Source organism: Sebastes umbrosus, chromosome 15, assembly GCF_015220745.1.
Source record: "Sebastes umbrosus isolate fSebUmb1 chromosome 15, fSebUmb1.pri, whole genome shotgun sequence".
NCBI classification, from domain to species: domain Eukaryota; kingdom Metazoa; phylum Chordata; class Actinopteri; order Perciformes; family Sebastidae; genus Sebastes; species Sebastes umbrosus.
In genome coordinates this window covers 7,676,611-7,700,128 of record NC_051283.1, presented here as the reverse complement: position 1 = coordinate 7,700,128, position 23,518 = coordinate 7,676,611, and the positions used below count along the sequence as shown (strand labels likewise).

The 23,518-nt window shown below is 37.4% G+C and overlaps 1 protein-coding gene across 4 annotated transcripts; it reads right to left on the bottom strand.

Annotated features, from left to right (window-relative positions):
• Positions 1-3,416: 3,416 nt before the first annotated feature.
• LOC119503717 (CMP-N-acetylneuraminate-beta-galactosamide-alpha-2,3-sialyltransferase 1-like) lies at positions 3,417-20,922 on the bottom strand. Of its 4 annotated transcripts, none has more exons than XM_037795619.1 (9): positions 20,838-20,922; positions 10,535-10,577; positions 8,758-8,870; positions 8,585-8,721; positions 7,011-7,204; positions 6,678-6,857; positions 4,481-4,526; positions 4,269-4,388; positions 3,417-4,123 (listed from the first exon to the last, which is right to left on the bottom strand). In XM_037795619.1, the coding sequence occupies exons 3-9, from the start codon at positions 8,852-8,854 to the stop codon at positions 3,956-3,958; spliced, it is 942 nt and encodes a 313-aa protein (XP_037651547.1). In that variant the 5' UTR covers positions 8,855-8,870; positions 10,535-10,577; positions 20,838-20,922; the 3' UTR covers positions 3,417-3,955. The 4 variants fall into 4 exon arrangements, with proteins under 4 accessions (XP_037651547.1, XP_037651546.1, XP_037651544.1 ...); XM_037795618.1 differs by lacking the exon at positions 20,838-20,922 and adding an exon at positions 9,994-10,054 and having other exon boundaries at positions 7,011-7,207; positions 10,535-10,750; XM_037795616.1 differs by having other exon boundaries at positions 7,011-7,207; positions 8,585-8,870; positions 20,838-20,921.
• Between the last annotated feature and the right edge of the window lie 2,596 nt (positions 20,923-23,518).

The following is a 23,518-nucleotide window of genomic DNA, read 5'->3' as shown; positions in this document are numbered from 1 at the left end:
CGCTCCTCGCTCCTCGATGCAGTAATATGAGCTTTGGAACAGTCTTCAAGATGGCGCACCAGAACAACTTCCGGTTCAAGCGAGGATCGAGGAGCGAGGAAATGAAAATTAAGAGCTTTGGGATGCAGCCAAAGTCTCCCGTCACGGGCTAGATTTTCTAAAGCCTGAAAACAGAGCCATGAGGAGGTGTAGAAGTTTAGTTTTCTCTCAGAACACTTGAATTACAATATGCTGAAAGGTTATTATGGACTTTTTGCCCAATGATGCCAAAAATATACTGCCTACTGCCACTTTAATCTCCAGGGGCATTATGAAACTCACCCTACCAAAAGTGGTTTGACAGACTGCTGGGAACATAATGAAACTAATATAAGTTTTGGGTGGGTACACTGTCAGAAAAGTGAAGTTTCCAGAAATGACTCCCCTGAACCTCAACACACTGACAAGAAACATGCATGACAATGAGCAGAAACAACTCCATTTATTTCTTTCCAATAAATTACCCATTTCTCCTATGACCATGATGTATCAATAAAGCGGTGGGTGCTGCTCATTAATGCAATTGACAAAGACAGAGAGATGAACAGAAAGAGAGAAACAAATATCACCATCCTTTGAAAAAGGTATTTTTCTGTTGCTGATATAGTTTCTCAATGATTGCATACTCCTGATTTCCACCATGATTTCCAGTTTTCACTGGTTTGTTTTTGAGTATTTCATAGTAATGGTTCCAGTTTCCATAACTGTCTGCACCGAACCCAAACACGCTGACCTGGGAAAACAAAAATACACTGAATTTTATATAGATTTAACTTGGAAGAAGATTGTTACCATAGATTTCATCAACTTGCTTTGTGACCAATCTGTCGTTCCCAAACCATAGCCATAAGTGGTTATTATTGTAATGATGAAGAACGTCCCCTAACCTTAAAGAAGAAGTCATTTTAATTCAAACCACAATGTTTCCTTAACCGTAAAGTGTTTATTTAAACCTAAACCATGATCTAACCATAACCAAATCATAAAACAGATCCATTTTTGTAGATGCATTTAGTTATTCAAAAGCTTGACAATCCAATGTTGACCTCAAAATAAAACTAAACAATGGTCTAACATTTTTTCATGAAGCTAAACTATATTGAAATAATTTTACAGAGTTCTTCTCGTTATTTTTACAAATTGTTAAAAATAAAAAATAGAAAGTTAATTAAGTCATGGATTTGGGAAGAGGCTGCAGGGGCTTGACTCGATTGCACAAAGTTAAAGAGCTCGCTCTATGTTTCAACATGACAGCGTGATCGGCCTTATTCTTAACTCTTTTATATATGAGTCAAGGATGTGGGATTTTTATAAGAATTTTATCATTTCTACAACTCATAAAAACACTTACTGTATGTCCACATGAGGAAATAGATACAGGCAGTTTCATTTGGGTTGTTTTAACGGTTGTGTTTATTCTTTTCTCCACGGGCTGGTTATTTTAGCAGGTTAATGGCTGATCCACTGAGATGTGCTCTTTAGAGCATGACACCAGAACAAGGAACTGTACTCAACACTGCACCTATCTTTCAGATATGTGCACCTGTTAGAGGGCATTTCTATACTTATTAATTTAGTTTGTGTGTTAAAACCCTGTATCTGTGCGATCATACTTTTTCCTATCTGAGGTGCAATACTGTAGGCCTACTTTCTGTAACTTGTTCTGCCATCTAACTCTTGTTCCTGTGGAGGTTGAATGCACTTATTGCAGTTTGCTTTGGACGAAAAATGAAAGTCACGTGAAATAATGTGATGAACTCATTTTATTTATCTTCTAAAGCTAAATATTTGTGACACAAATTCATAGTTTTTATTGGAAACATTTGAGGTAAGTTTAAGGCACTCTCATTAACATATTTCATTAGATGTAAATTCAATGTGCTTAACATTAAAATGTAAATAGCAACAAGTAACACATACAGAAGAATAAATAAAATACAGGGAAGTGCACCAAAAACAAAAGAAAAGGCAAAAACTAAAACATTCTACTTCAGTTTAATACATTTAATAAGGTAAAGTATTTCACCACCCCAACTATTTTTATTCCATATAAACAAAAAGATATTCTGGCACAGATTTTATCCATAACTTTCAGTTCATAAATTAAGTTTATCTTTGTAAGGTGTCCTTGGGTGTCTAGAAAGGCACCACCAAATAAAATGTATTATTATTATTATTAATGGAATATTATTGTCACAATCATAGAGGCACTTGTGTGTTCTGTTTACTATCCATCTATAGAGTATATACATTTTTTGATATATATTTTTATATTTTGTCTACCAGTCAGTAACACGAGCAAATAATCTATCACTCCTTCAAAAGTGACATCTGCATAGACAAGACCAGAGGCCTGTAAAACGAAGCAGGATTTGGCGTTTGCGAGGTATCTTCAGGGCTAACTCTGGGTTTTCCGTCCTACGAAGGTGGATCACTTCTTATCGGGGTAGATCTCCATGGTAACTGATGCTGAACAGCTAACCTGCTCCGGAGCAGGTTATGTTCCAGATAAGAAATCAACTGATATAAAAGCACCTCCTATTTACCAATCAGAGCTCAGTGCGGTGATTGTATGATAATATTACACACATATGAAGAAGTTTAAATCATAATCCAGATTAAAAACAACACAGTTTAAACTGACAAATGCAGGAAGGACAGCTGGTTATATGCTGTGGGTGCTAACGTCTCTGAATTATATTTTTATATTTATTTTTTTTACTTGCTCTTGAGTCCGTTTCACACCGCCGGAGACGGGGAAGCAGCTGAAAGAAGGTTGAAATCGTCATACACACTACTTTATAATAATAAGGTGAAAGAAGAGTAATCCATTCATCCATTGCCCTCCCTAAAGCTATTTATATCTAAATGACTATATCTGACTTTTGAGTGTTCCGTTAGACCAATAAGTCTGTTATTTACAAATTCATACATCAGGAGTTTTTTTCTTTTGCCAGCTGGTCTTCCTGCATTTGGTAGCTTCAACTGTGTTTCTTTTAGCCTGGATTATGTGTTTAACTTCTTCGTATTTGTCTAATATGTGCAAATCTGCCTGTCTGTCTGCCAGTCTGTGGACCATGTCTGTGATTGGTCAGATGCTGCAAACACCGCCCCGTTCATGTGAACGCGCTCACAGCCAGACTGAGAAATCCTGGGTTGATTTACCGAGTTGATAACAACCTTCGTAGGACCACTTAGCATGATCTCGTTTGTTAGGGTTAGTTAAGCCAGATAACGAGAATATGACCTGGGCATGTTGAACTCGCTTCGTGTTACAGGCCTCAGGAGATTCACATATATCATGTAAAAACACAAAGATCAGTGTCTGAGGAAACATTTCATGTACTTCTATTACCTACTGCTAATCTTAAAAAGGCCATTTTTATTCAGATATTTTAACATGGTCAAAGTGAAAATTGATGTTATTAGAGCAAACTTTCACCAGACAAAATATGTAAAAATGTCATCACATCAAAACTACTTTCTAGAAACAATCAATGCTTTGTAACATGCTGCCATGTTCGGATTTCAATTCAAACATGTTTTTTTTTTGGGTCAGAACTTACTACTTAATTTATGTATTTATAAATTAAGCAGTTGTGCATTGCAACAGTGTCCATCAACAGCACAAAATGACAATAAATAAACAATGAAAAAAGAAAAATACACATACAGCAGCTTAGAACAGCTGTTATCCTACATTTCATTGGCTTTGATTCATGTCACTTGGGTAGCTTAAACACCCTCAATGGGATCAGTCAGGTTCATTTTACATGTAGTTTATTTCCTCTCCATAGATCTGGATGTTTCACCACTCACAGTTTTAATCTAGTTAATGTTTGCAGCAAAGGGAGTCAGTCCCAGAAGAGATGTGTAAGGCTTCTTGGCCTGAATACTTTAAATGCTGAGAGAAAGATCACCACCCTTGATAAAACGTGAGTTTTCGTTGCATAGCTAGCTCCTGGATGACCCCATACTCATGATTCCCAGGATGTACTCCAGTTTTTAACTTCCTGTCTTTGAGTTTTTCCCAGTAATGGCTCCAGTTCCCATCACTGTCTGCTCCATAACCAAACACATGAACCTATCGGAAAACAAAACAAAAAAATCATAGTAAAAGCCTCAAATATTTTTCCATCAGTCATCAATCACTTGCATCCACTTATTAACCATTAGTGTGTTACATCAACAACGGTGACGTTACAAGGAAAATATAAAAGTGAACTCACCTCATCACAAATGTGCAGGGCAAGAATCAGAGCCAGGAAGCCAGTGGATGGATACCTGCCCTTCTTTTGCAGCCACATGTCATGAACATACCTCATGAAAGCTGGGTTCATGACCATCACCTGTTAGGAATCACAATTAGGCTCTTTTTTATGAACCATTACCTTTGCAGCCAATAAAGTTTATTGTTGAATGCATTGGAAATAATACTCACCAAATCCTTGTTAGCCTTGATATTTGACTTTACTGGCATGTATGACCTGTTGAAAATAGCAGGAAATGTCAAACTCAACATCATATGAAGTAAAGCAGAGATTATTTTTAATATGAATGCTTATTTCAGGAGGACGTTTTATTTCACATTAGGCTATACCAAACTCTGAAGACTTTTCAAAGAAATTTTACACAATAGAATTGCTGTCAACCCAATTCCGTGTTAATTTTTTTTTCACTTACCTGGTTGGGCAAGTGGGTCAGAAATCGAATTGCCCAAAGTACAATTTTTACTTGCCCCTATACAAATTGTTTTATTTATTAGTGGTTATCAAAAAGACCAAAGTTAATTGTCATGTTTAATCCTTATTTAAGGAAATTAATCTGGAGTTTCGTCGATATCCTCTAACAACACCCTACTAATCTCCCGCAGTATAATTGAAATGCTCACTTGCGCTTCAGCTCGTAACCTTTGTCTTTACCCACCGCCGCTTTTTCGCGAATGGCCGATCGTTACTGTGCATGTACAACTCAACAGAGATGAGGAAACGAGATGGCTCACTGCTTACTTCCATCATCATCTCCGGAAAAAACAATGTGTCTCTTTTACGGTTAAGTGAGTTGCTAGATTTACTAGCCCACCACAGCATTTTACTTGCCCCGGGGCAAGCGGGCAATGCTTATTGTTGAGCCTTGAGCATGTGGATGATCCTCATTCATTCTCGTTGCCAACAACTTTCACCCCCTCCCCTGCTCCAATTTATACGGTTTCAAACCGACAGGGCAGATCATCCTCAACACACCTGGGTCAGTGATTATATAGAAGCATCTTAAGACTAAACAAAGACAACAATAGTTACGGTTTGTCTGAGACATAAACTCCAGTCTCTTACATGACATACCTGAATGGAAAATTACCCCTTGCACTCGAACTCAGCATTTGCATTGTATGTACATTGTGCTGCATGAATGTTAAGGCCTATAGAGTTACTCTGCTTAGTGACAGAAGTTTAGCAGTTGGTGGTCAGTTGTCACAGAGGAGGGTGCTCTTCGTTGCCTATGCCCCCTGTAAGCGTACAGAGACCTTCAGAGGGGATACTCTGCTGAAGTAGAACTGCATTAATGCTTATTATCACAGAAGAACAAGTATACTGCAGCACACAGAGAGGATTAAGTAGTTATCAGACCAGGTTTCATTTGTTTAGTGGTGTCTAAGGTATTCAAGGACACATGACATTGGAAACAAAGAAAGAACGAAGAAAAATAGCCGTAAAAAGGATTATGCAGTCCAATGACCACCACCATTATGGTCCAGATGGACACATCTCAACTCAAACATCTACAGCATGGATTGGCACTAAATTTGGAGCAGATATTCATGGTTTCCAGAAGATGTATCCGAATGACTTTGGTGATCCCCTAACTTGTTCCCTGGTGCCACCATGAGGTTGACATTGGGGGTTTTGAATGAAATGTTTCAACAAACACAGGATGGATTTCCATGCAATTTGGCAACATTCATTGAAATTTAAGGCATTGCTGTCTGTGTGTTAACTTTTCATCTAGCGCCATAATCAGGTTGAAATTATAATGTCCTTTGGTTTATATCTGCAAAAGTAATGACATTCCCATCAAGTGCAAATTAGCAAATGTTAGCATTCAAACACGCTGAAATAAAATGATGAATATGGTTAACATGATACATGCTAATGATCATCATACTGTAGTAGCATTTGTCAATGTGAGCACATTAGCATGTTGACTTTAACATTTAGCTCAAAGCTAGCTCAATGTTTTTTTTTCCAGTTGGTCGTTTTGTCAATCTAAACAAACAGGACAGAGCAGATATGTGATTGGCTTTTTCCAAAGGGGAATTTTGAAATGAAAAATACTGGAATGAAATAACCAACCTATTTAACATACAAGGATACTGACCGAATTAACTACTGTAAGAAACAACCAGCATAGCAAAATGTAATCTTATTTCTTCTCAAAACATTATTAGTTATGTAAGTAATGTCATCTGAAGAAAATAAAAAACAGAATATTATTTTAGGAAAGTTACAGGTAATTTGCACATTGTGTAAAATGAAAATAGACAAGAAAAAGTATACCTGTATGAGGGTTAATACTGAACACTATATAGGCTACTGGGGACAAATGATCATATATACATAGTCCATAAAAATATGACTCACTTTCCAGAGAATCCGGTGGTGAGGGCCTTCGTGATCCACTCAAGATCCAGTATCTTAAATGGAACCAGCACCAGATGGGTGGAGTTATCTAAATCCACAGCGCTCTCTGGATACATGATCCGATGAGTTGTTCTGCTCCCAACATCTGCTTCATAACCTTTGATACGACCAGTGTTCATTCTAGAAATAGATTTCATGTCACTGCTTGAAATTTATGACTTGAGAAAAAACTTTCATGTTTGTCCCACTGTCTTAAATCATTGTGGAGTTTTTTTCAGAAGGGACAAAAGACAATAATAGATTAAAACAGCTTTCTTTATCTGGAGGATTTACCGTATGACGACGTCATGGAAATCTATGAGAGGTCCATGATGTGATCTCTTCAGATTCCCAGAGTTCCCCACCACAGCACAAGTCCTGCAGCGGTCAGGTCTGGGTTCTATAACAACTGGACTGGGTGGGAACATCTGGAACAGCCTGTCCACTGTTCTTCTGTAGGTACTGAAGCTGCGTCCTTCAGCCTGTAACTGCTGTCAGCCAAACAGAACATAGATGACTGTTAGAGCAGTCATGAGTTGTACTAAATAAACAAATTGTCAGAGGTTGTCTGTAAGTAGCCAAAAATATTTTTGAAATACTGGCCTATATTGTGAAATGTTTACATTTTCTTCTTAATGAATACAGTTCAGGTATTTTCCTATAAACAAACAGAGGATCAAGGTTAATTTGTTTTATTGATAGTTTATTGGTTATTGTAAAGTTGTTTACTGCACATGTGTAGAACGTGTAACATAGAAATAAATGAGTCTTTCTATGACGCCCATGTCTATAATGGATTATAAACATACTTATAATGCGTTATAATCTTCTTATAGCACTCTATAATTATAGTTATAAGCACTCATACATATTCATAATGCTGTATAACAATAATCATAACACGTTATAAGGCATTTTATAATGACTTATAAGGTCAAGTATCATAATACTTTATAATTGCTGGTCACTCACTGACATTTTTCATAGTGTATTATAATTCCTGCGGTTGTAATAGATTATAATCACTGTTATAATTCAGTATAATGTGATCATAAATTACTCTAACTGGTGATTGTTTGCTTTAAAGGAACTGTGTGTGACATTTTACGGGATCGTCACATACCACCCCTTGGCTGGCGTCACCCTTGATGACAGCCTTGTGTTTGTTGGACCCATCAACCTCCCCTTCCGCCCACTCTGCGTGTCTCTTTCACTTTTTAAACTACACCACCACACTCCCGGCACACTTTCTCGGAGCGTTTACTGTTGCATTTGATGTAACGCCCGATGCATTTCATACCGGCGCTAAGGGGTGTCGTGTGCGGCAGTACTGAACCGTGGCAAAGCCTCGGTATTTGGTAACGCTCTGGGAATGAGAATGGGCTGTGTTATGGTTAGGATGGCCTCTGAGCGAGGCAAACAGCGTTACCACGGTTTTACACTCGGCAGCTCACGTTTCCGCAGTCTTGGAAGGGGAGGAGTGAGTGGAGGGGTACCCAGTTGGTTGCAATCTGCAATCTCACCACTAGATTTCCAAATTCTACACACTGTCCATTTAAGTAAAGTAAAAATTAATTCAACAACATTTTGTGTAGGTTTAATGATATTTTTTTCCACTTTAAATTACACTAACATCACTATTATTCCCAGAGTCCTGTCTGTAACATAGCGTACCTGTGGATAAAGAAGTTAGTGCACAGATACGAGTCAGACACCTTTCTACTGCCACCATTGAGAAGAAGTGGTCTAACTAAAACAGAACAGAGCTGAAGTTTTGCCACTATGATAACTGTTCAGTGAAATTGTATTTTACTGCTTGACACTGATTTGAACTGCTGGTTGAGAGACTGAACAAGGTCACAGTTTACCTTCCACCAGTTGAAAGCGTCCTCTGACAGATTGTGGTTTGCTGACAGAAACGGTTCAACAGATTTGTTGAAACGCTGAGTGAACCAGGGATCATCTTCAGATAAACAGCTGTCACAAGCACAGGGGATTCCGTCCCAAGGCGGCGAGCGTGGCGGCGAGCGTGGCGGCGAGCGTGGCGGCGAGCGTGGCGGCGTCATGTACACTCTCCAGAACACAGACATGCTGGTCACACCCAGCACGACAATGAGCACCTTCACCTTTGAAAACATCTTGGCTGTGTGATGCCTGTGATTGTGTGTGACAAAAAACACAAGAGAGTGTAGTCAGAGGTGAAATGTAACTAAGTACATTTATTCAAGTATTAAGTACAAATCTGAGGTACTACATTTTATGCTACTTCAACTCCACTACTGTTCAGCTCGAAATATGGTGCTTTTTACTCCACTACATTTATCTGACAGCTTTAGTTACAAGTTACTTTGCAGACTAAGATTTTACATATAACATGATGGATTTATAATACATAACTACATCATGTTTTGTATGCAAAATATAATAAATTACCCAACATGATAGTTCAAATAACTTCACCAACTACAACAGTAAAATGCTAATTGCACAGGAATGCATCAGTAATAATACAACAATCCAGCATACATAATAACACACAACAAAATTGTTGTTATTTTTCAGCATTATGGATATTTTTAGATTTGATACTTTAAGTAAATGTTGCTGATCATACTTAAATACTTGTACTTATATTTAGTGGAGTATTTTCACAGGAATTTCTATTTTTTACTAAAGTGAATGATCTGAATACTTCTTAAACCACTGTGTGTACATTGAGGGAAACTCTTATAAACTGTCATATTTGTTTGTTTAAAGCTACAGGCTAATCATCAAAAGCAAATGAGGCAGTTTGGTAGAGGAGAGCTCAATCCATAAACTTCATCTCCATAAACGCATTTTTATATTGGAACCAATACAGCTGCCAATCATTAAAAAACAGATTGCATTAATTCTCTCATGGTTGAGGATTGAGTATTTAAAAAAGCAAAAGCTTTCAATTTATTCTAATTGTTGTAATCAATAATACAAAATTATAATAATAATGATATAATATAATAATGATACATCATTATCATCATTATTGTTATCTTAACTTGATTCCTGTAGTAATATTTCCAGTCATTTATTAACCAAAATATAACCTAAAATCAATGGAAATTATGCTGTCAGTTAAATTAATAATAAAATCCATAATAACAGTATTATCATTATTTATATTACTATTAATACTATTACTCATAATACTAATAATAATAATAATTATTATTATTATTATTATTATTAGTATGAAAAGTTATATAAGTTTAAATGTATTCATGTTTTTTTTTTGTCCTACCTGATCAGAGAGTGAATCTGCTTCTATTCCTGTTATAATGAGTAAACAGGTATCGGAGTATCTGAGGGTGATGATAAACTAGTTGAATGCTCATTGCTGCGCTAGATATCGATCATTGATTGGCATATCTGTGATGGAGGGGTGGGGTTTGTACGCAAGTGTCCAAGATCCACCCAGACATTATTATTTAGAAACATTTTCTGCACAAACGTATAGATTTTACCTGTCATTATACTAACATATCATAAGTAAAAAAGAAATTCAAAGTCTATTACTTTTTAAACTTTGAAATTCAGAATTTTTTCTCTCTATGTGGCTGTTTGAATCTCTTCTGTGCCCGCAAATAACCACCAATAAAATGAGATTTTCGTCTCTGATTAGATCGCATTTATTGTTGAAGAAATTTCACAACAAAACAAGAAAAATAGATGGTGAAATCTACAGGATTATAAAAACGGAGTATAGGACAGGAGAAGCTTTTTGCCAATAATCAGGGTGAAAAAAAGAGTTAAAAAAAAAAAAAAAAAAAAAAAACATTTACCTCCGGCGACTCTAGGTCATCATATTCGTCCTCCTGCTCCAGACTGTGACAATAAAAAAGGAAAAAAAGAAAATCATCTCATCAATAAATCCACAAGGTTAAATCCACAAGGTTAAACATGCATCCAGTTAAGTAAAATAAATCTGGCACAAGAGTTGCGGTTAATCCGTCTCTCAGTCTGCAGCGCTGATAAGAAGCAGACAACCCAAACTTTATATTCAACATTAAGAAGGAAATTAAGGATTATTATTTGACCTGCTGCACTGGAAAGAATACATGCTTTAAAAAATAATAATAATAGCTGTAACCAAACAAACTAAAGAGGCGCGTCAGAGAGAGATGGGAGGGATTCACAATCCGATGCAGCAGCATCACACGCACACACGCACGCACACACGCACACACACAGCAGGTGCAGCAGCAGCAGAGGCACAGCTCCAATATTCACTGAGAGAGAGGTTACAGTCTCACACTCATTACAAGAGTTCTTCTGGCCACTTTAATATGTGTAATGCGTTCTGTAAAGATTTAAATTAATAATAACAATAACAACAATAGGCCAATTCTAGAAATAGACGAGGCCTCTACACTGCTTCCCATTGTACAAAAGTGATGCCAAAGCATCTTTGGCAAAATATCCCGGATGAGAGCCGGATGTCAATCACTCTCGAACTCCGACCAAACGGTCAAACTAGGCTTCGCTGATCAAATATGAATCAATATTATGTTACGTTAATGCCTATTTCTCTCCTCAAATGTTTTCAGACTCGTCTTGTAGTGCACGGTTTAGCTGTAAAATGAGAAAGTTTGAAACGCCACCGCCATGGTGAAATTTGGTGAAGGTCCGCCAAGTTTCAGTCACATGACCGGAGCACAGCCAATAGGAACGCTCTCTCAATGAAATGACCTGTGATCGGTCAAAGGCTGCAAACCCAAAGCTCTTAATTGAATCCCCGTGACCCTCACTTGCGTCTCATCCTTGCGTCTTAGTCCTTCCCACCAGAGAAGCATGGAGAGACGCAAGGAAACCATGCGAAGACAGAGGAAACAAGGAAATACGGTTTAAGAGACATAAGACGGTTGTTTCCTCTGAAGCATCACGTGAAGCAACGTCAGTTTCTGATGACAGCAGCAGCTGATCACAGCTGGATCAGCTGTCAGTGGACTTTAACAGCTGTTTATGTCTGAACTGTACTAATACTAATAAAGACAAGTGCAAGCTGCAGTCTGTATTTCTACTGTGGACTGAGTCCTGCTTAGAGGACCAGGAACCATCTCTACTGGAACAATATCTTTATATTATATATTCATTATTAGCGTCTGTAGTTAATATTATTCTGATTGTGAGTTCATCATTTAATAACCCAGAATATGACTATGGTGTTTTTTGAACACTGGACATTGTTTATTAGGCTAGAGGGAAAATGTAAATGATGTAACTCGTATCAAACCGACGTTCAGGGATTATTAGCCTCATTTGACTGAATGAAAATGAGGATAAATTATGTAAAAGGTGTTTGTTGCTGACAGACAGACTCTCCTACTCTCTCTGACTTTAATAGAATCATTAATAAAAGTTAACGGGGGAAATAACAGATCATGAAAAGAAAAATCTTTCTAGTACATGCAGAAAGTTATTTTAACTTAGTTTGTCAGGTTTTATAAACCCCTGTCAGTGTCAGGCTGCTTCACTGGCGGTGTGTGAAGGAGAGATACTGCAGGTCCTTCTGCTGCTGTTCAGAGCTACAGTTAACACAGACAAGCCTCCTCGATCCTCGATCCTCAATCCTCGATCCTCGATCCTCGATCCTCGATCCTCGATGCAGTAATATGAGCTTTGGAACAGTCTTCAAGATGGCGCACCAGAACAACTTCCGGTTCAAGCGAGGATCGAGGAGCGAGGAAATGAAAATTAAGAACTTTGGGATGCAGCCAAAGTCTCCCGTCACGGGCTAGATTTTCTAAAGCCTGAAAACAGAGCCATGAGGAGGTGTAGAAGTTTAGTTTTCTCTCAGAACACTTGAATTACAATATGCTGAAAGGTTATTATGGACTTTTTGCCCAATGATGCCAAAAATATACTGCCTACTGCCACTTTAATCTCCAGGGGCATTATGAAACTCACCCTACCAAAAGTGGTTTGACAGACTGCTGGGAACATAATGAAACTAATATAAGTTTTGGGTGGGTACACTGTCAGAAATAATGTGCTAAGTTTGTACCTTTAGGGGTCCAACAGCTCTTCACTGGGGCAGTACCCTCAAAGGTTCACCCATTGTACCCTTTAACAAGGGTGCATTTTAGTACCTTTACCGATTGTACCTTATGGGGCCAAATATGTACCCCTGGGGACAAAAATGGACCTTCATTCTCTAGGACTTAAATGTACCCTTGGAAATGGTACAAATGTGGCCTTAAAGAGGTTACTGCCCCAGTGACAAACACTTGTTTTTATCATGATGCTCGCTATCAGATAGCACACGTAGCACACGCTACCTATGTTAATGATACACATGATGCCTGAAAGATTTGAATAATGTAAAAGTTGGCTTACTGTTATTTAGTCCACAAGTTATATTAAAGTTGGCTTACTGTTATTTAGTCCACAAGTTATATTAAAGTTGGCTTACTGTTATTTAGTCCACAAGTTATATTAAAGTTGGCTTCGTGGGCATTAATTAGACCAATATGTGGAAGCAATGTCATTAAGGTGAAGGTGGTTCTTCTATACCTTGTACGTCTATACCAGGGGTCAGCAACCTCCAGCTCTTTAGCCCCTTTCCAGTGGATCCCTGAGGATTTTTTAAATTAGTGGAACTAAATAACTGCTTTTTTGTTTAAATTTTCATTTTTATTTATCATTGTTGTAGGTCGATGGAGTATTAGGGCCACATTGAAGAAAAAAAATAAATCAGAGATTTCAAGAATAAAGTCATAATATTACGAAAATAAAGTTTACGTGAAAAAAGTCGTAATATTATGAGAATAAAATCATAGTATTATAAAGTAGTGACGTGTTATTTTTCCTTTTTTCTCGTAAAGTTATGCCTTTTTTCATATTATGACTTTATTCTCGTTATATAGCAACTTTTTTCTTGTAAAGTTACGACTTTATTCTCGTAATATTCCGACTTTTTTCTTGTAATACTATGACTTTATTCTCGTAATATTACGACTTTTTTCTTGTAATACTATGACTTTATTCTCGTAATATTACGACTTTTTTCTTGTAATACTATGACTTTATTCTCGTAATATTACGACTTTTTTCTCAAAATATTATGACTTTATTCTCGTTATATTACGACTTTTTTTCTCGTAAAGTTACGACTTTTTTCCCGTAATATGACTTTATTCTCGAAATCTCTGTGTTTTTTTTCCCTCAATGTGACCCTAATACTAATACCCTAATTGTACATTTGTACTTTGGCCCTCACTGCATTAGACTAACAGTAGACTATAAACTGTGACAAAGCTGTATAATGTTTTGCAGCTTCAGACAGATTTTCTTTTTTTTTTTTTTGCCTAAAATGGCTCTTTTTATAGTAAAGGTTGCTGACCCCTGGTCTATACGGTCGTGGCATTTTTAATAGAGTAGATTGATCATTCGGGTCACAGTGACTGGTATAGGGGCTTTTCACCCACCACAGTAATGTTCAGTATAGTACGTTGGAGAAAGGGTAGTGTATTCTTCATGAAGGGTGGGTAAGCCGAGTCAAAATCAAAGTAGGCACAGGATGCTGCAATTACCCCATCTTCAACTCCTGAACAAAACAGGAACCTTCCTGGTAAAGGCCATCTTCCAGTCTGTGTCTACCAACTGTAAAGTTGGGTATAGGGACATGAAGCATCATGCAAAATTACCTACTTTCCAGTCTTCAGATATGAAGATATTAGGCCTACTGTACGTTGCTGTCCTGCAAACGTCAGCTTCTCCTGTGCAAGAAGAACATCAGCTGTTTTCTCAACTTTATCACAATAATGTGTGTTTTTAAATAGTTTATTTTGCTTAAGAAGTAGGAGAAGTTTCTCAACCCACAAACGCTTTAGTTTATCAGAAAGAAATCCAAATCTACAGTGGTTTTCACAGGACAAACATGTCATTATGAATCATGTCTTTATAGATTCTCTGTATTTTTAGTGTGGGTTAAAACATATAAAATCAATAGTATGTTTGGAGCTCAGAGGAAGTGAGACTGACCACATGAGAACAACAATGATAATTATATTAATATAATATATAATATTGGGGCTATTTACCTTACCACTGTCATCATTTTAAAATATGCCCATTACTCAACAACAATAGGCTACCAATTACTATTATTACTGCTATTATTATGATGTGCTGGTGGCGCACACAGACACACATATTAGTATATGGCTACACTTTACGCAGCACATTAACTCTCATTATTCACACTTCTGCTGCACTATAATCATACTTTTTTTTTTTTTGATACTTTGTTTTTATTGCTTTTCCATGACAGAAAGACAACACACACATAGAACAATATAACAAAACAGAAAACATGAAAGGATATAGATTGCCCTGTCTCTATAAAGTTTTCTTATTACTATGACATATTCAATGGTTAATTTCCTCATCCTGTCGTTGACATGTAAACATTGTCCATTTCTCCCACTTCTCTCGACATTGCTCCTCTTGTGTTCTTATCCTATGGGTTAACAGTTCCATATCATATATTTCATTCACAATTTTCAGCCATTCATCTTGCGTAGGTGGTTCTGCCTTACACCATCTCTTCGTAATGGCCTTCTTACAGGCCGCCAACAACACTTTCAACAGGTATCTGTCTTCTCTTAACACAGTATTTCCAGTCATATTGCCAAAATATAGTACCAAACATGACTTGGGTATAACATAGCCCAAAATTTTGCAGATAACCTTATGAACATTTCCCCAAAATTGTGCAACTTCAGGACAAAGCCAAAATATATGTGAATGGTCTACATTCATGGCCCCACATCTTCTCCAGCAAGGTTGTGCTACAGACACGTATTTATTTGTAATTTGGGGTGTTATAAAAAATCTAATTACATTCTTCCAACAGTGTTCTCTCCATGTACGTGAAGATGTTGTGGACTGTTGTGTTCTCCAGATATGTAACCATTCATCTTCTGTGATAGTGACACCTAATTCTTTTTCCCATTTCAGCTTTACATACGATGTTGTATTTCCCCTTCTCTCCATTAGGCACTGATATAATGTAGATATTATCCTATATTTTTTTGAATTATAAACTCCAATTATGGTTCTTACTATCCCATTTTTATCTAAATTGACATTGTGCTTTATGTCTCTGTCATAAAAGTCCCTTAATTGCAGATATCTAAAATGGTCCTGGTTGCTCAATGAATAGTTTTGTTTCAGTTCCTGAAAACTCATAACATTCCCATCTTTTATTACTGTACATAATGCTGTTACACCAATTGGAATCCATTGTTTGAATCTCTGGTCAAGAGTGCCAGGGATAAAATTTCTGTCATAGGCTATCCATCGAAGTAATCTGAGCTCCTTCTCTAATCCATATTTCCGTACCAATTTAAACCAAAATTCTAATGTAAATCGAGTAATAGTATCTACCTGGTCAAGTAAATCCTTTGCTACATCTCTGTCCCCAATAAGGCTCTGAATTTCTCTTCCTTGTACATATCTCTCTAAATTTTTCCATTTTGCTTCATAATCCTTGGCACACCAATAGATTATTGGTCTAATTTGTGCTGCATTGAAATATTCCCTAAGGTTTGGCAACGCCATACCTCCTTTATGTTTCCCAATCTGTAATGTCTCAAATCGGACTCTTGGCCTTTGACCATTCCATATAAATCTTGAAATAACTTTATCCCAGGTTCTAAATTGTTTCTCAGGAATTTCAATTGGTAATGACTGAAATAAGTAGAGGAGTCGTGGGAGTATATTCATTTTGATGGTATCTATTCGTGAACTGAAGTCCAGTGGGAGGACAGCCCACCTCTCAATATCATTCCTAATGTCCTGATCCACTTTGATATAGTTGGCTTTATATAATTTCTCAGTTCCTCGTGTTAATGTAACGCTGAGATAAGTCATTTTTTTAGAACTCCAATTCAAGTTATATTTATGCCGTATAGTTTCGGATGGGTAATAATTAATTGTTAAAATCTGTGTTTTTGCTAAATTTAATTTGTATCCAGAGTAGAAGCCGAATACCTCAAGTTGATTGGTTAATATAGGGAGGCATGTGTCAGGGTCCTCTAGATAACAGATCACATCATCCGCAAAGAGCCCAATGATGTGTTCTTCATTTCCAACCTTTATCCCTTTAAGGTCTCTATTCTGCCTAATTGCTTGTGCAAGGGGTTCTATAAAAATTGCGAATAAAGTTGGGGAAAGACAACATCCCTGCCTGGTGGACCGTTCTAGTACTATACTATCAGTCAGACTGCCATTTATTTTTATCCTTGCCGTCGGATTTTGGTAAAGAGTTTTAATACATCAAATGGCCTTATCATTTAGTCCAAATTTCTCAAGTACCTGATACAGAAATGCCCAGTTTACACTGTCAAATGCCTTTTCTGCATCAAGACTTATTAAGACTGCACTAATATTTTTGTCTTTGACATGTTCAATGATGTGTAGGGTTCTTCTTATGTTATCTTGGGTTTGGCGCCCTTTAATAAAGCCTGTCTGATCTTCATCTATAATGTCATTCATGAAATGTTCATATCTTTTTGCAATAATTGAGGTGTAGAGTTTATAATCTATGTTTAATACTGATATGGGTCTGTAACCAGAGCAGGTCTCACTGTTCTTCCCCTTAGGAATCACTGATATAACAGCTTCCTTCCAGGATGGTGGGAGTTCACCATGTTCAAGTGTATAATTGAAAGAGGACTCGAGTAGTGGTATAAGTTGTTCACTGAATGTTTTATACCACTCAGTTGGTAGGCCGTCACTGCCAGGGGACTTATTTGTTTTTAGTCTGCTCATGGCTTTCTTGATTTCTGTTCTTGTAATGGGTGAAGTCAAAAGGTCATTCTGATCCTCCCCAATTGATGGTAAGTCCAGTGTCTCTAGAAAAGCTCTCATTTGGTCAATGTTAGCAGACGGGGGCTGGCTATACAAACTCCCATAGTAGTTCCTAAAGATAATTTCAATCTCTTTTGGTTCATAGGCCATCTGATTTGTTAGGGTATCCCTTATCTTATGAATTGACCTATCCACCTGTTGTTTTTTCAGTCTTTTTGCTAACAATTTGGTTGCTCTAGGCCCCACCTCATAGTAGGATTGTTTTAGAAATCTTGTTTTCTTTTCTATCTCTGTGGTTAATAATTTATCTATATTATCCCTGATCTCTTTAATTTTTGGTAGTAGTGTGGAGTCTCGTGTAGATTTATGTTGTTGTTCAATTTCCAGCAGTTTTTCCTTTTCCCTCTTAAAGGCTTCTTCTCTAGCTTTTTTGATAGATGCTGTCCTGGCAATAAGCTTCCCTCTCATGACTGCTTTAAGAGCGTCCCACAAAATAGCAGGGTTAACCTCTCCATTATCATTTTCATTTTTATATGTTATAATCTCTTGTTTGATCTCCTCGACAATTGATTTATTATTTAATAATCCTACATTTAATCTCCATAATGTTTTTTTCTCCTGTGATTTTAATTTTACTTTGAGATAAATTGAACAGTGATCTGATACATCCGCTCCTTCAATTTCACATTCTCCTACTCTGTATAGATCTTTTTTATTCATGAAAAAATAATCAATTCTAGCATAGCTTTTGTTAGGTGCTGAAAAATGTGTATAGTCCCTTTTAGAGGGGTGCAGTTCTCTCCAAATATCCACTATACCAAATTCTTTAAATATTGTCTTGATCATTTTTGTAACATGGTTGGCATTTTTCTTATTGTTTGTTGTATCTAGCTTACTATTCATCACGATATTAAAGTCACCCCCACAAATTAATATTCCTTCCATTTCCAAAATAATGTTATCAAACAGGTTTTTAAAGAAATGTTTTTCACTGTTTGGTGGGGCATAAACATTGACCAATGTCACTTCTTCGTTTTCCAGTTTTCCTTTCACAATAATATATCTGCCCTCCTTATCACTAATTTCTTTAGAACATTCAAATTTCACAGAGTTAGAGATGAGAATGGCCACGCCTCTTCTACAACCATGTTGAAATGAACTATAGAATGTATTTGTATAGCCAAACCTCTTAAGCTTCTCATTTTCCTGCCTAGACAAATGTGTCTCCTGTAAGTATATAATCTGTGCCTTGTCTTTCCTTAATTTGGTCATTACTTTCCGACGTTTAACTGGGTTATTCAGACCATTCACATTCAACGACAATATCTTAATATTATGCTCTATCATTTCTATTTATGGAGTCATGTTGCAATCCAAACCCAAACATAAAAAAATAACATACATAAAAAAAATATATGAACTTATGAACGTCAACTGAACACAGAACTTTGTGACTTCAAAAGCAAAGGATGTACTCTGCCATCCCTTGAGTTCCCTGTTGGTGGGAGGAGGGTAACATACCTCATTACTGAGGGGGCCCTCCCTAGTAGTGGGAAAAAAACCACAAACTGGTATTCCACATATACTAGAAGTGTCCAACATTCAGCGCATACAACACTCCCTCCATCGGTTTCACAAACTTATTGAATTAAGTCATAAGATTTTTATAATATGTGGCCCAGAGTTCGCATTTTTCTTCAAGTAATGTAGACCATAACAAAAGGAAATAAAAGAAAGAAAAACAACAACTAGTTGTTATCTTTATCCTTGTAACTGAAATTATTAAGAGGCACAATCTTAAAATGTCTATTGTGTTAATAAGGGCTGTAGAGCCCAGTTCAAGCTGAAAGTAATGTTCGAGTTTAATTGGTAATAATACAAATAATAATAATAATAGTAATATTCGTAATAACTTAAATTATACCTTTATCTCAATAGGTGCCTCTTTCAAAACAAGATGTATTCCCAGACTCTGTCATAGAGGAATCTTGGTTCGATTCTGTCATGTTTATAATTGTTTGAACCACACTTATCTCTTTAGTCTCTCTGTTTTAACTTTGTGGGCTTCGCATGTACTCCGCGAGCCTCTCTCGCGCACGCTGCGCTGCACCGCCAGTTGCGTTGGTACGTTTCCATGGCAACAGCTCGTTCAGACGCTCCTCTATGATCCTCCCGGTGTTCCTCCTCGCTGTCACCGTCACCTTGACTCCACGTTGATTCAGATCCCGGGCTGCATCTTCTGCACTCTCATAGATCCGCAGTCCGGAGTCCCAGTGCACTCGTATCTTCGTGTAGGGCGTCTGGTACCGGATCCCCTTCTCCTTCAGTGCTGCTTTAACTGGCCCGCATGCCTTGCGTCTTTCCATGATGTCCGCTGCGTAGTCGTTGTCAAAGTAAAGTCGTTTGCCGTCAAGTTCACTTCTCTGCTGCCAGGCTTTCTGAATGATCAGCTCTTTAATGTGAAACTGTAGAAAGTTGACTATTATTGATCTCGGAGTGGCGGTCGCCGCCGGTTTCGGGACCGGAGCCCTGTGAGCCCGCTGAATCTGGAGCTCAGCTCCCTCGGGTAGTGCGAGGTGACTTTTAAACAACTCACTCACAAACTCAGCAACTGATCTCCCCTCTTTATCTTCAGGTACTCCATAAATACGGAGGTTATTTCTCCTGGAACGGCTCTCCAGGTCCACTAGTTTGTCCCGCATGCCCGTGTTGTGTTTCACCACCGTCAGCAGCGTCTTTCATCTCCAGGCAGGCTGATTCCAGGTCTGCGCCTCCGCGATGTTAGCATGCTGACTCTGTAGCTCACGCATAACTCCGTCTTTAAACTCTGTAAAATCTTCTTTCATATTTTTCTTGACGTCGTTTTTGAATTCACCAAGGTCCAGTCTCATATCTTGTTTAAAGTCTTTCAGCTCTTTGGAGAGTACTGCTGTCAGGCCCTGTAGTAGCGCATTGTGGCTAGCTGTTGTGTTAGCTTCTTCTGCCGTTGCCTCTTCGTCGTCATTCTGGTCAGCGAACTCGGCCACACAGTTTTCTTGTGTTTTATTCATTTTTTTGTCAGTCTTATGCCTCCTCTGCGATTTCCCTCCTTTCATCCTTGAGTTAAAATGGTTTTAATGCTATTTTATATTGATAGAAGGTACTTTTAGAAACCGACTTTGAGGAGCTCACCACTACACGTCCATCTTGTTGTAGCGTCACCGGAAGTCTCTCTATAACCATACTTTTATTTGATTGATCGTTTATGATTAGTCATTATTGTTTGCTCACCTCTCTCTCTGTGTGTGTGTTCGCGGGTTTCAATGATCCAAACAGGAGCAAAAGCCCAATCAGCTGTTAAATAAGCAGCAACCAGGGCGCATTCAGATGAGGTATTAGGTCACATGATTAAAGATGATCGATTTCTGCGTAAAACTATATTTTACTGCAGATCATTGTTTTGGGAAAGACGTGTTAAAATTGATTTTTTTTCTTTGTGTATTTTTTGTTTATTTGAGGAATGATTGAATACTCTTGAGAGAGATACTTGATGAGAGAATGTGTTATGTGATCAATTAACCTGATATGAGGGGATTCACATATTAAAGGAGACTCAACGGTGGATGAGTCCGTTTGGTTACAGAGAAGGTGACATCTACTGATTTACACTTGAGCATGGAAGTAATTACAGAACTGTTGTAAATATTTTTTTTTCGGTATATTGACTTTATTTTTTGGTAAATATTTTTTTTTCAAAGTATGTCTAGATTAGTTTTTTCCACATTTTTTGTAAATATTTTTTCTATACCTCAACATAAATGTTTCCATTTTTTGTAAATATTTTTCTGTGAATCAACATTTTTTTCTGAAAATAGTTTTCTGTATATGTCGACATTATTTTTTTTCCAAATTTTAACTATTTTTTTCTGTACATCAAATTTATTTTTTCTACATTTTTTGTATTTATTTTTTTTTTGCACTAATCTGCACTTTAGGATCCTGACCCGATACATTTCCTTAGTGATGGTCGAGGTTGGGGTTTTCTTTCTACCTGTGCTGAAAAAGATTCAAAACATTATTGGGACCAGAGCACTGTCACAACACCTCATTGTTTCAATCCCACATGTCTGCAATAGAAGTCTGCATATTCATTGTAATCTACTAATTGTCTTGTCATTTATAGAAGGCTAGTGCTGCAGTAAATGTATAAACAATATTATTGCATCGATATGCTACAATAAAATAAATCATAAATGTGTTGTTCAATTAGCCAACATATTATTTTATATTATATATAAAATATATATTTTATATCATTCACCTTTGGTGGTAATAGCATAAACGATCAAGAACTTTATTGTCACTATGCAAGGTGCCCTCAAATGGTGCATTGTATCAAAAGGCTATTTACAAGGAATAAATAAGGCACCAATGAGATAAAATTAGTAATAAATATCAGTGATAAAAAATTGCAGAATCTGAGCAATATAAGTAATATGAGTGTGATACAATAACCCTAGAATACAACTAACAAGTGTGCATACATCATCAGCAGCAGTAGCAAAAGTCCATTAAAGGAAAGAAGCTGCTTTTCAGTCTATTTGTGCATGTGCGGGTTGATCTGAAGCACCTGCCTGATGGGAGGAGCTTAATCACATGGTGTCCAAGGTGAGTAATGTCTTTATTTATGTTCTTAGCCATACCCATGCAGCGAGTGGTGTGAAGATGTTTTAGTGATGGCAGCTCAATGCCAACTATGTCCTGTGCAGTTTTCACAACACGCTGGAGGGCCTGTTGTCTACGCCCTGTATGTGCCTTCGTCATTGTCTGTTATGAGCCCGATGACTTCCGTTTATATTGACAAACTTAACGACAGTGTTTGAGTTATGGATGGTTTGGCAGTCATAGGCTCTATGTCAACAATGGGGACTTGCATTGTTCCTTCATGGATGATATTTATGTGACAAGATTTCATATAAGTGGCAGTTTGGTTCATCAGTCATTTGGGGAATGGTTGTGACATGATTAGGGAGTGATTGTGCACTGGGGCAAAGTGAAAGGGGAAGTTCACAGGTTTTTTTTCAACTGTGCTGGGCTTCAATCGGCTTCATTTCTGGCTTACAATTTCCCCAGCCTTTAAAAAAAATCCAGGATGCTGGACCAGTATGCATCTGGTATTGATTGTCAACTTATAGGTTTTGGGTAAAGTGCATTGCGGGTGATCCAGTACTAGTAGTAGTGGATCCTTCCTAAGTGTGGTTCTCTCAAATACCTAGGTAGGCAGAGAGACTGATTGACTGACCTCCTGACGCAGAGTATGAGCTGCTGGATCCCTTCCAGGAGGTGACAGATCCTGTCATCATTGCAGAGTACACGTTCCACTTTGTTATCCTGAAGGAAATTGTCGCAATAGCTACATTTTTTAAAATATTTTTCCTGTATTTTCAGTCGTTATCATCTCGGCCTGTTCCCGTTTTTGCCTGCTTATTTCACCGTCACTGACTGATGTTGAACTCTGCTTTGAACTCTGATCACGTAAATGATTGATTGCTTTCAACTGCTCTGCCTCTCAGTCCTGGGTATGTCTTTATTTTGAGCATCCTGTAGCAGCACCCTGAAGGATGGATTTCAAACTCCATCAGCAGATCAGGATAATGTCAAACAATCTTTCTGAGGAGGAACAAATGCTGCTTTACCTTTTTTACACAAAACATCTGTATTTGATAGGGTTGTGACGATTAGGGCTGCTCCCCTCTCAGTCAATTAGTCAAGTAATTGGTCTTTTTGATCTTAGTCGACTAAGATTTTTTTGTCAATTAGTCATTTTTTTTATGTCCAAGTCTTTTTCCATGCTGAATGACTTATTTCCATGAAACTTATGAGCACATCTCTGGTAAAACACAAGATTTAAAGTGGTGCTTTTGTGTGACTCTTTGTGGAGAAAGTTTTAAAGATCTGTCGATTAAATCAAC

Coding starts and splice junctions, on each gene's coding strand:
- LOC119503717 (XM_037795616.1), bottom strand. CDS start 8,854: ATGTTTTCAAAGGTGAAGGTGCTCATTGTCGTGCTGGGTGTGACCAGC. Junction 7,208..8,584: donor ACGCTTTCAACTGGTGGAAG/GTAAACTGTGAC, acceptor TTTGGCTGACAG/CAGTTACAGGCTGAAGGACG. Junction 4,527..6,677: donor ACCACCGGATTCTCTGGAAA/GTGAGTCATATT, acceptor TATTTTCAACAG/GTCATACATGCCAGTAAAGT.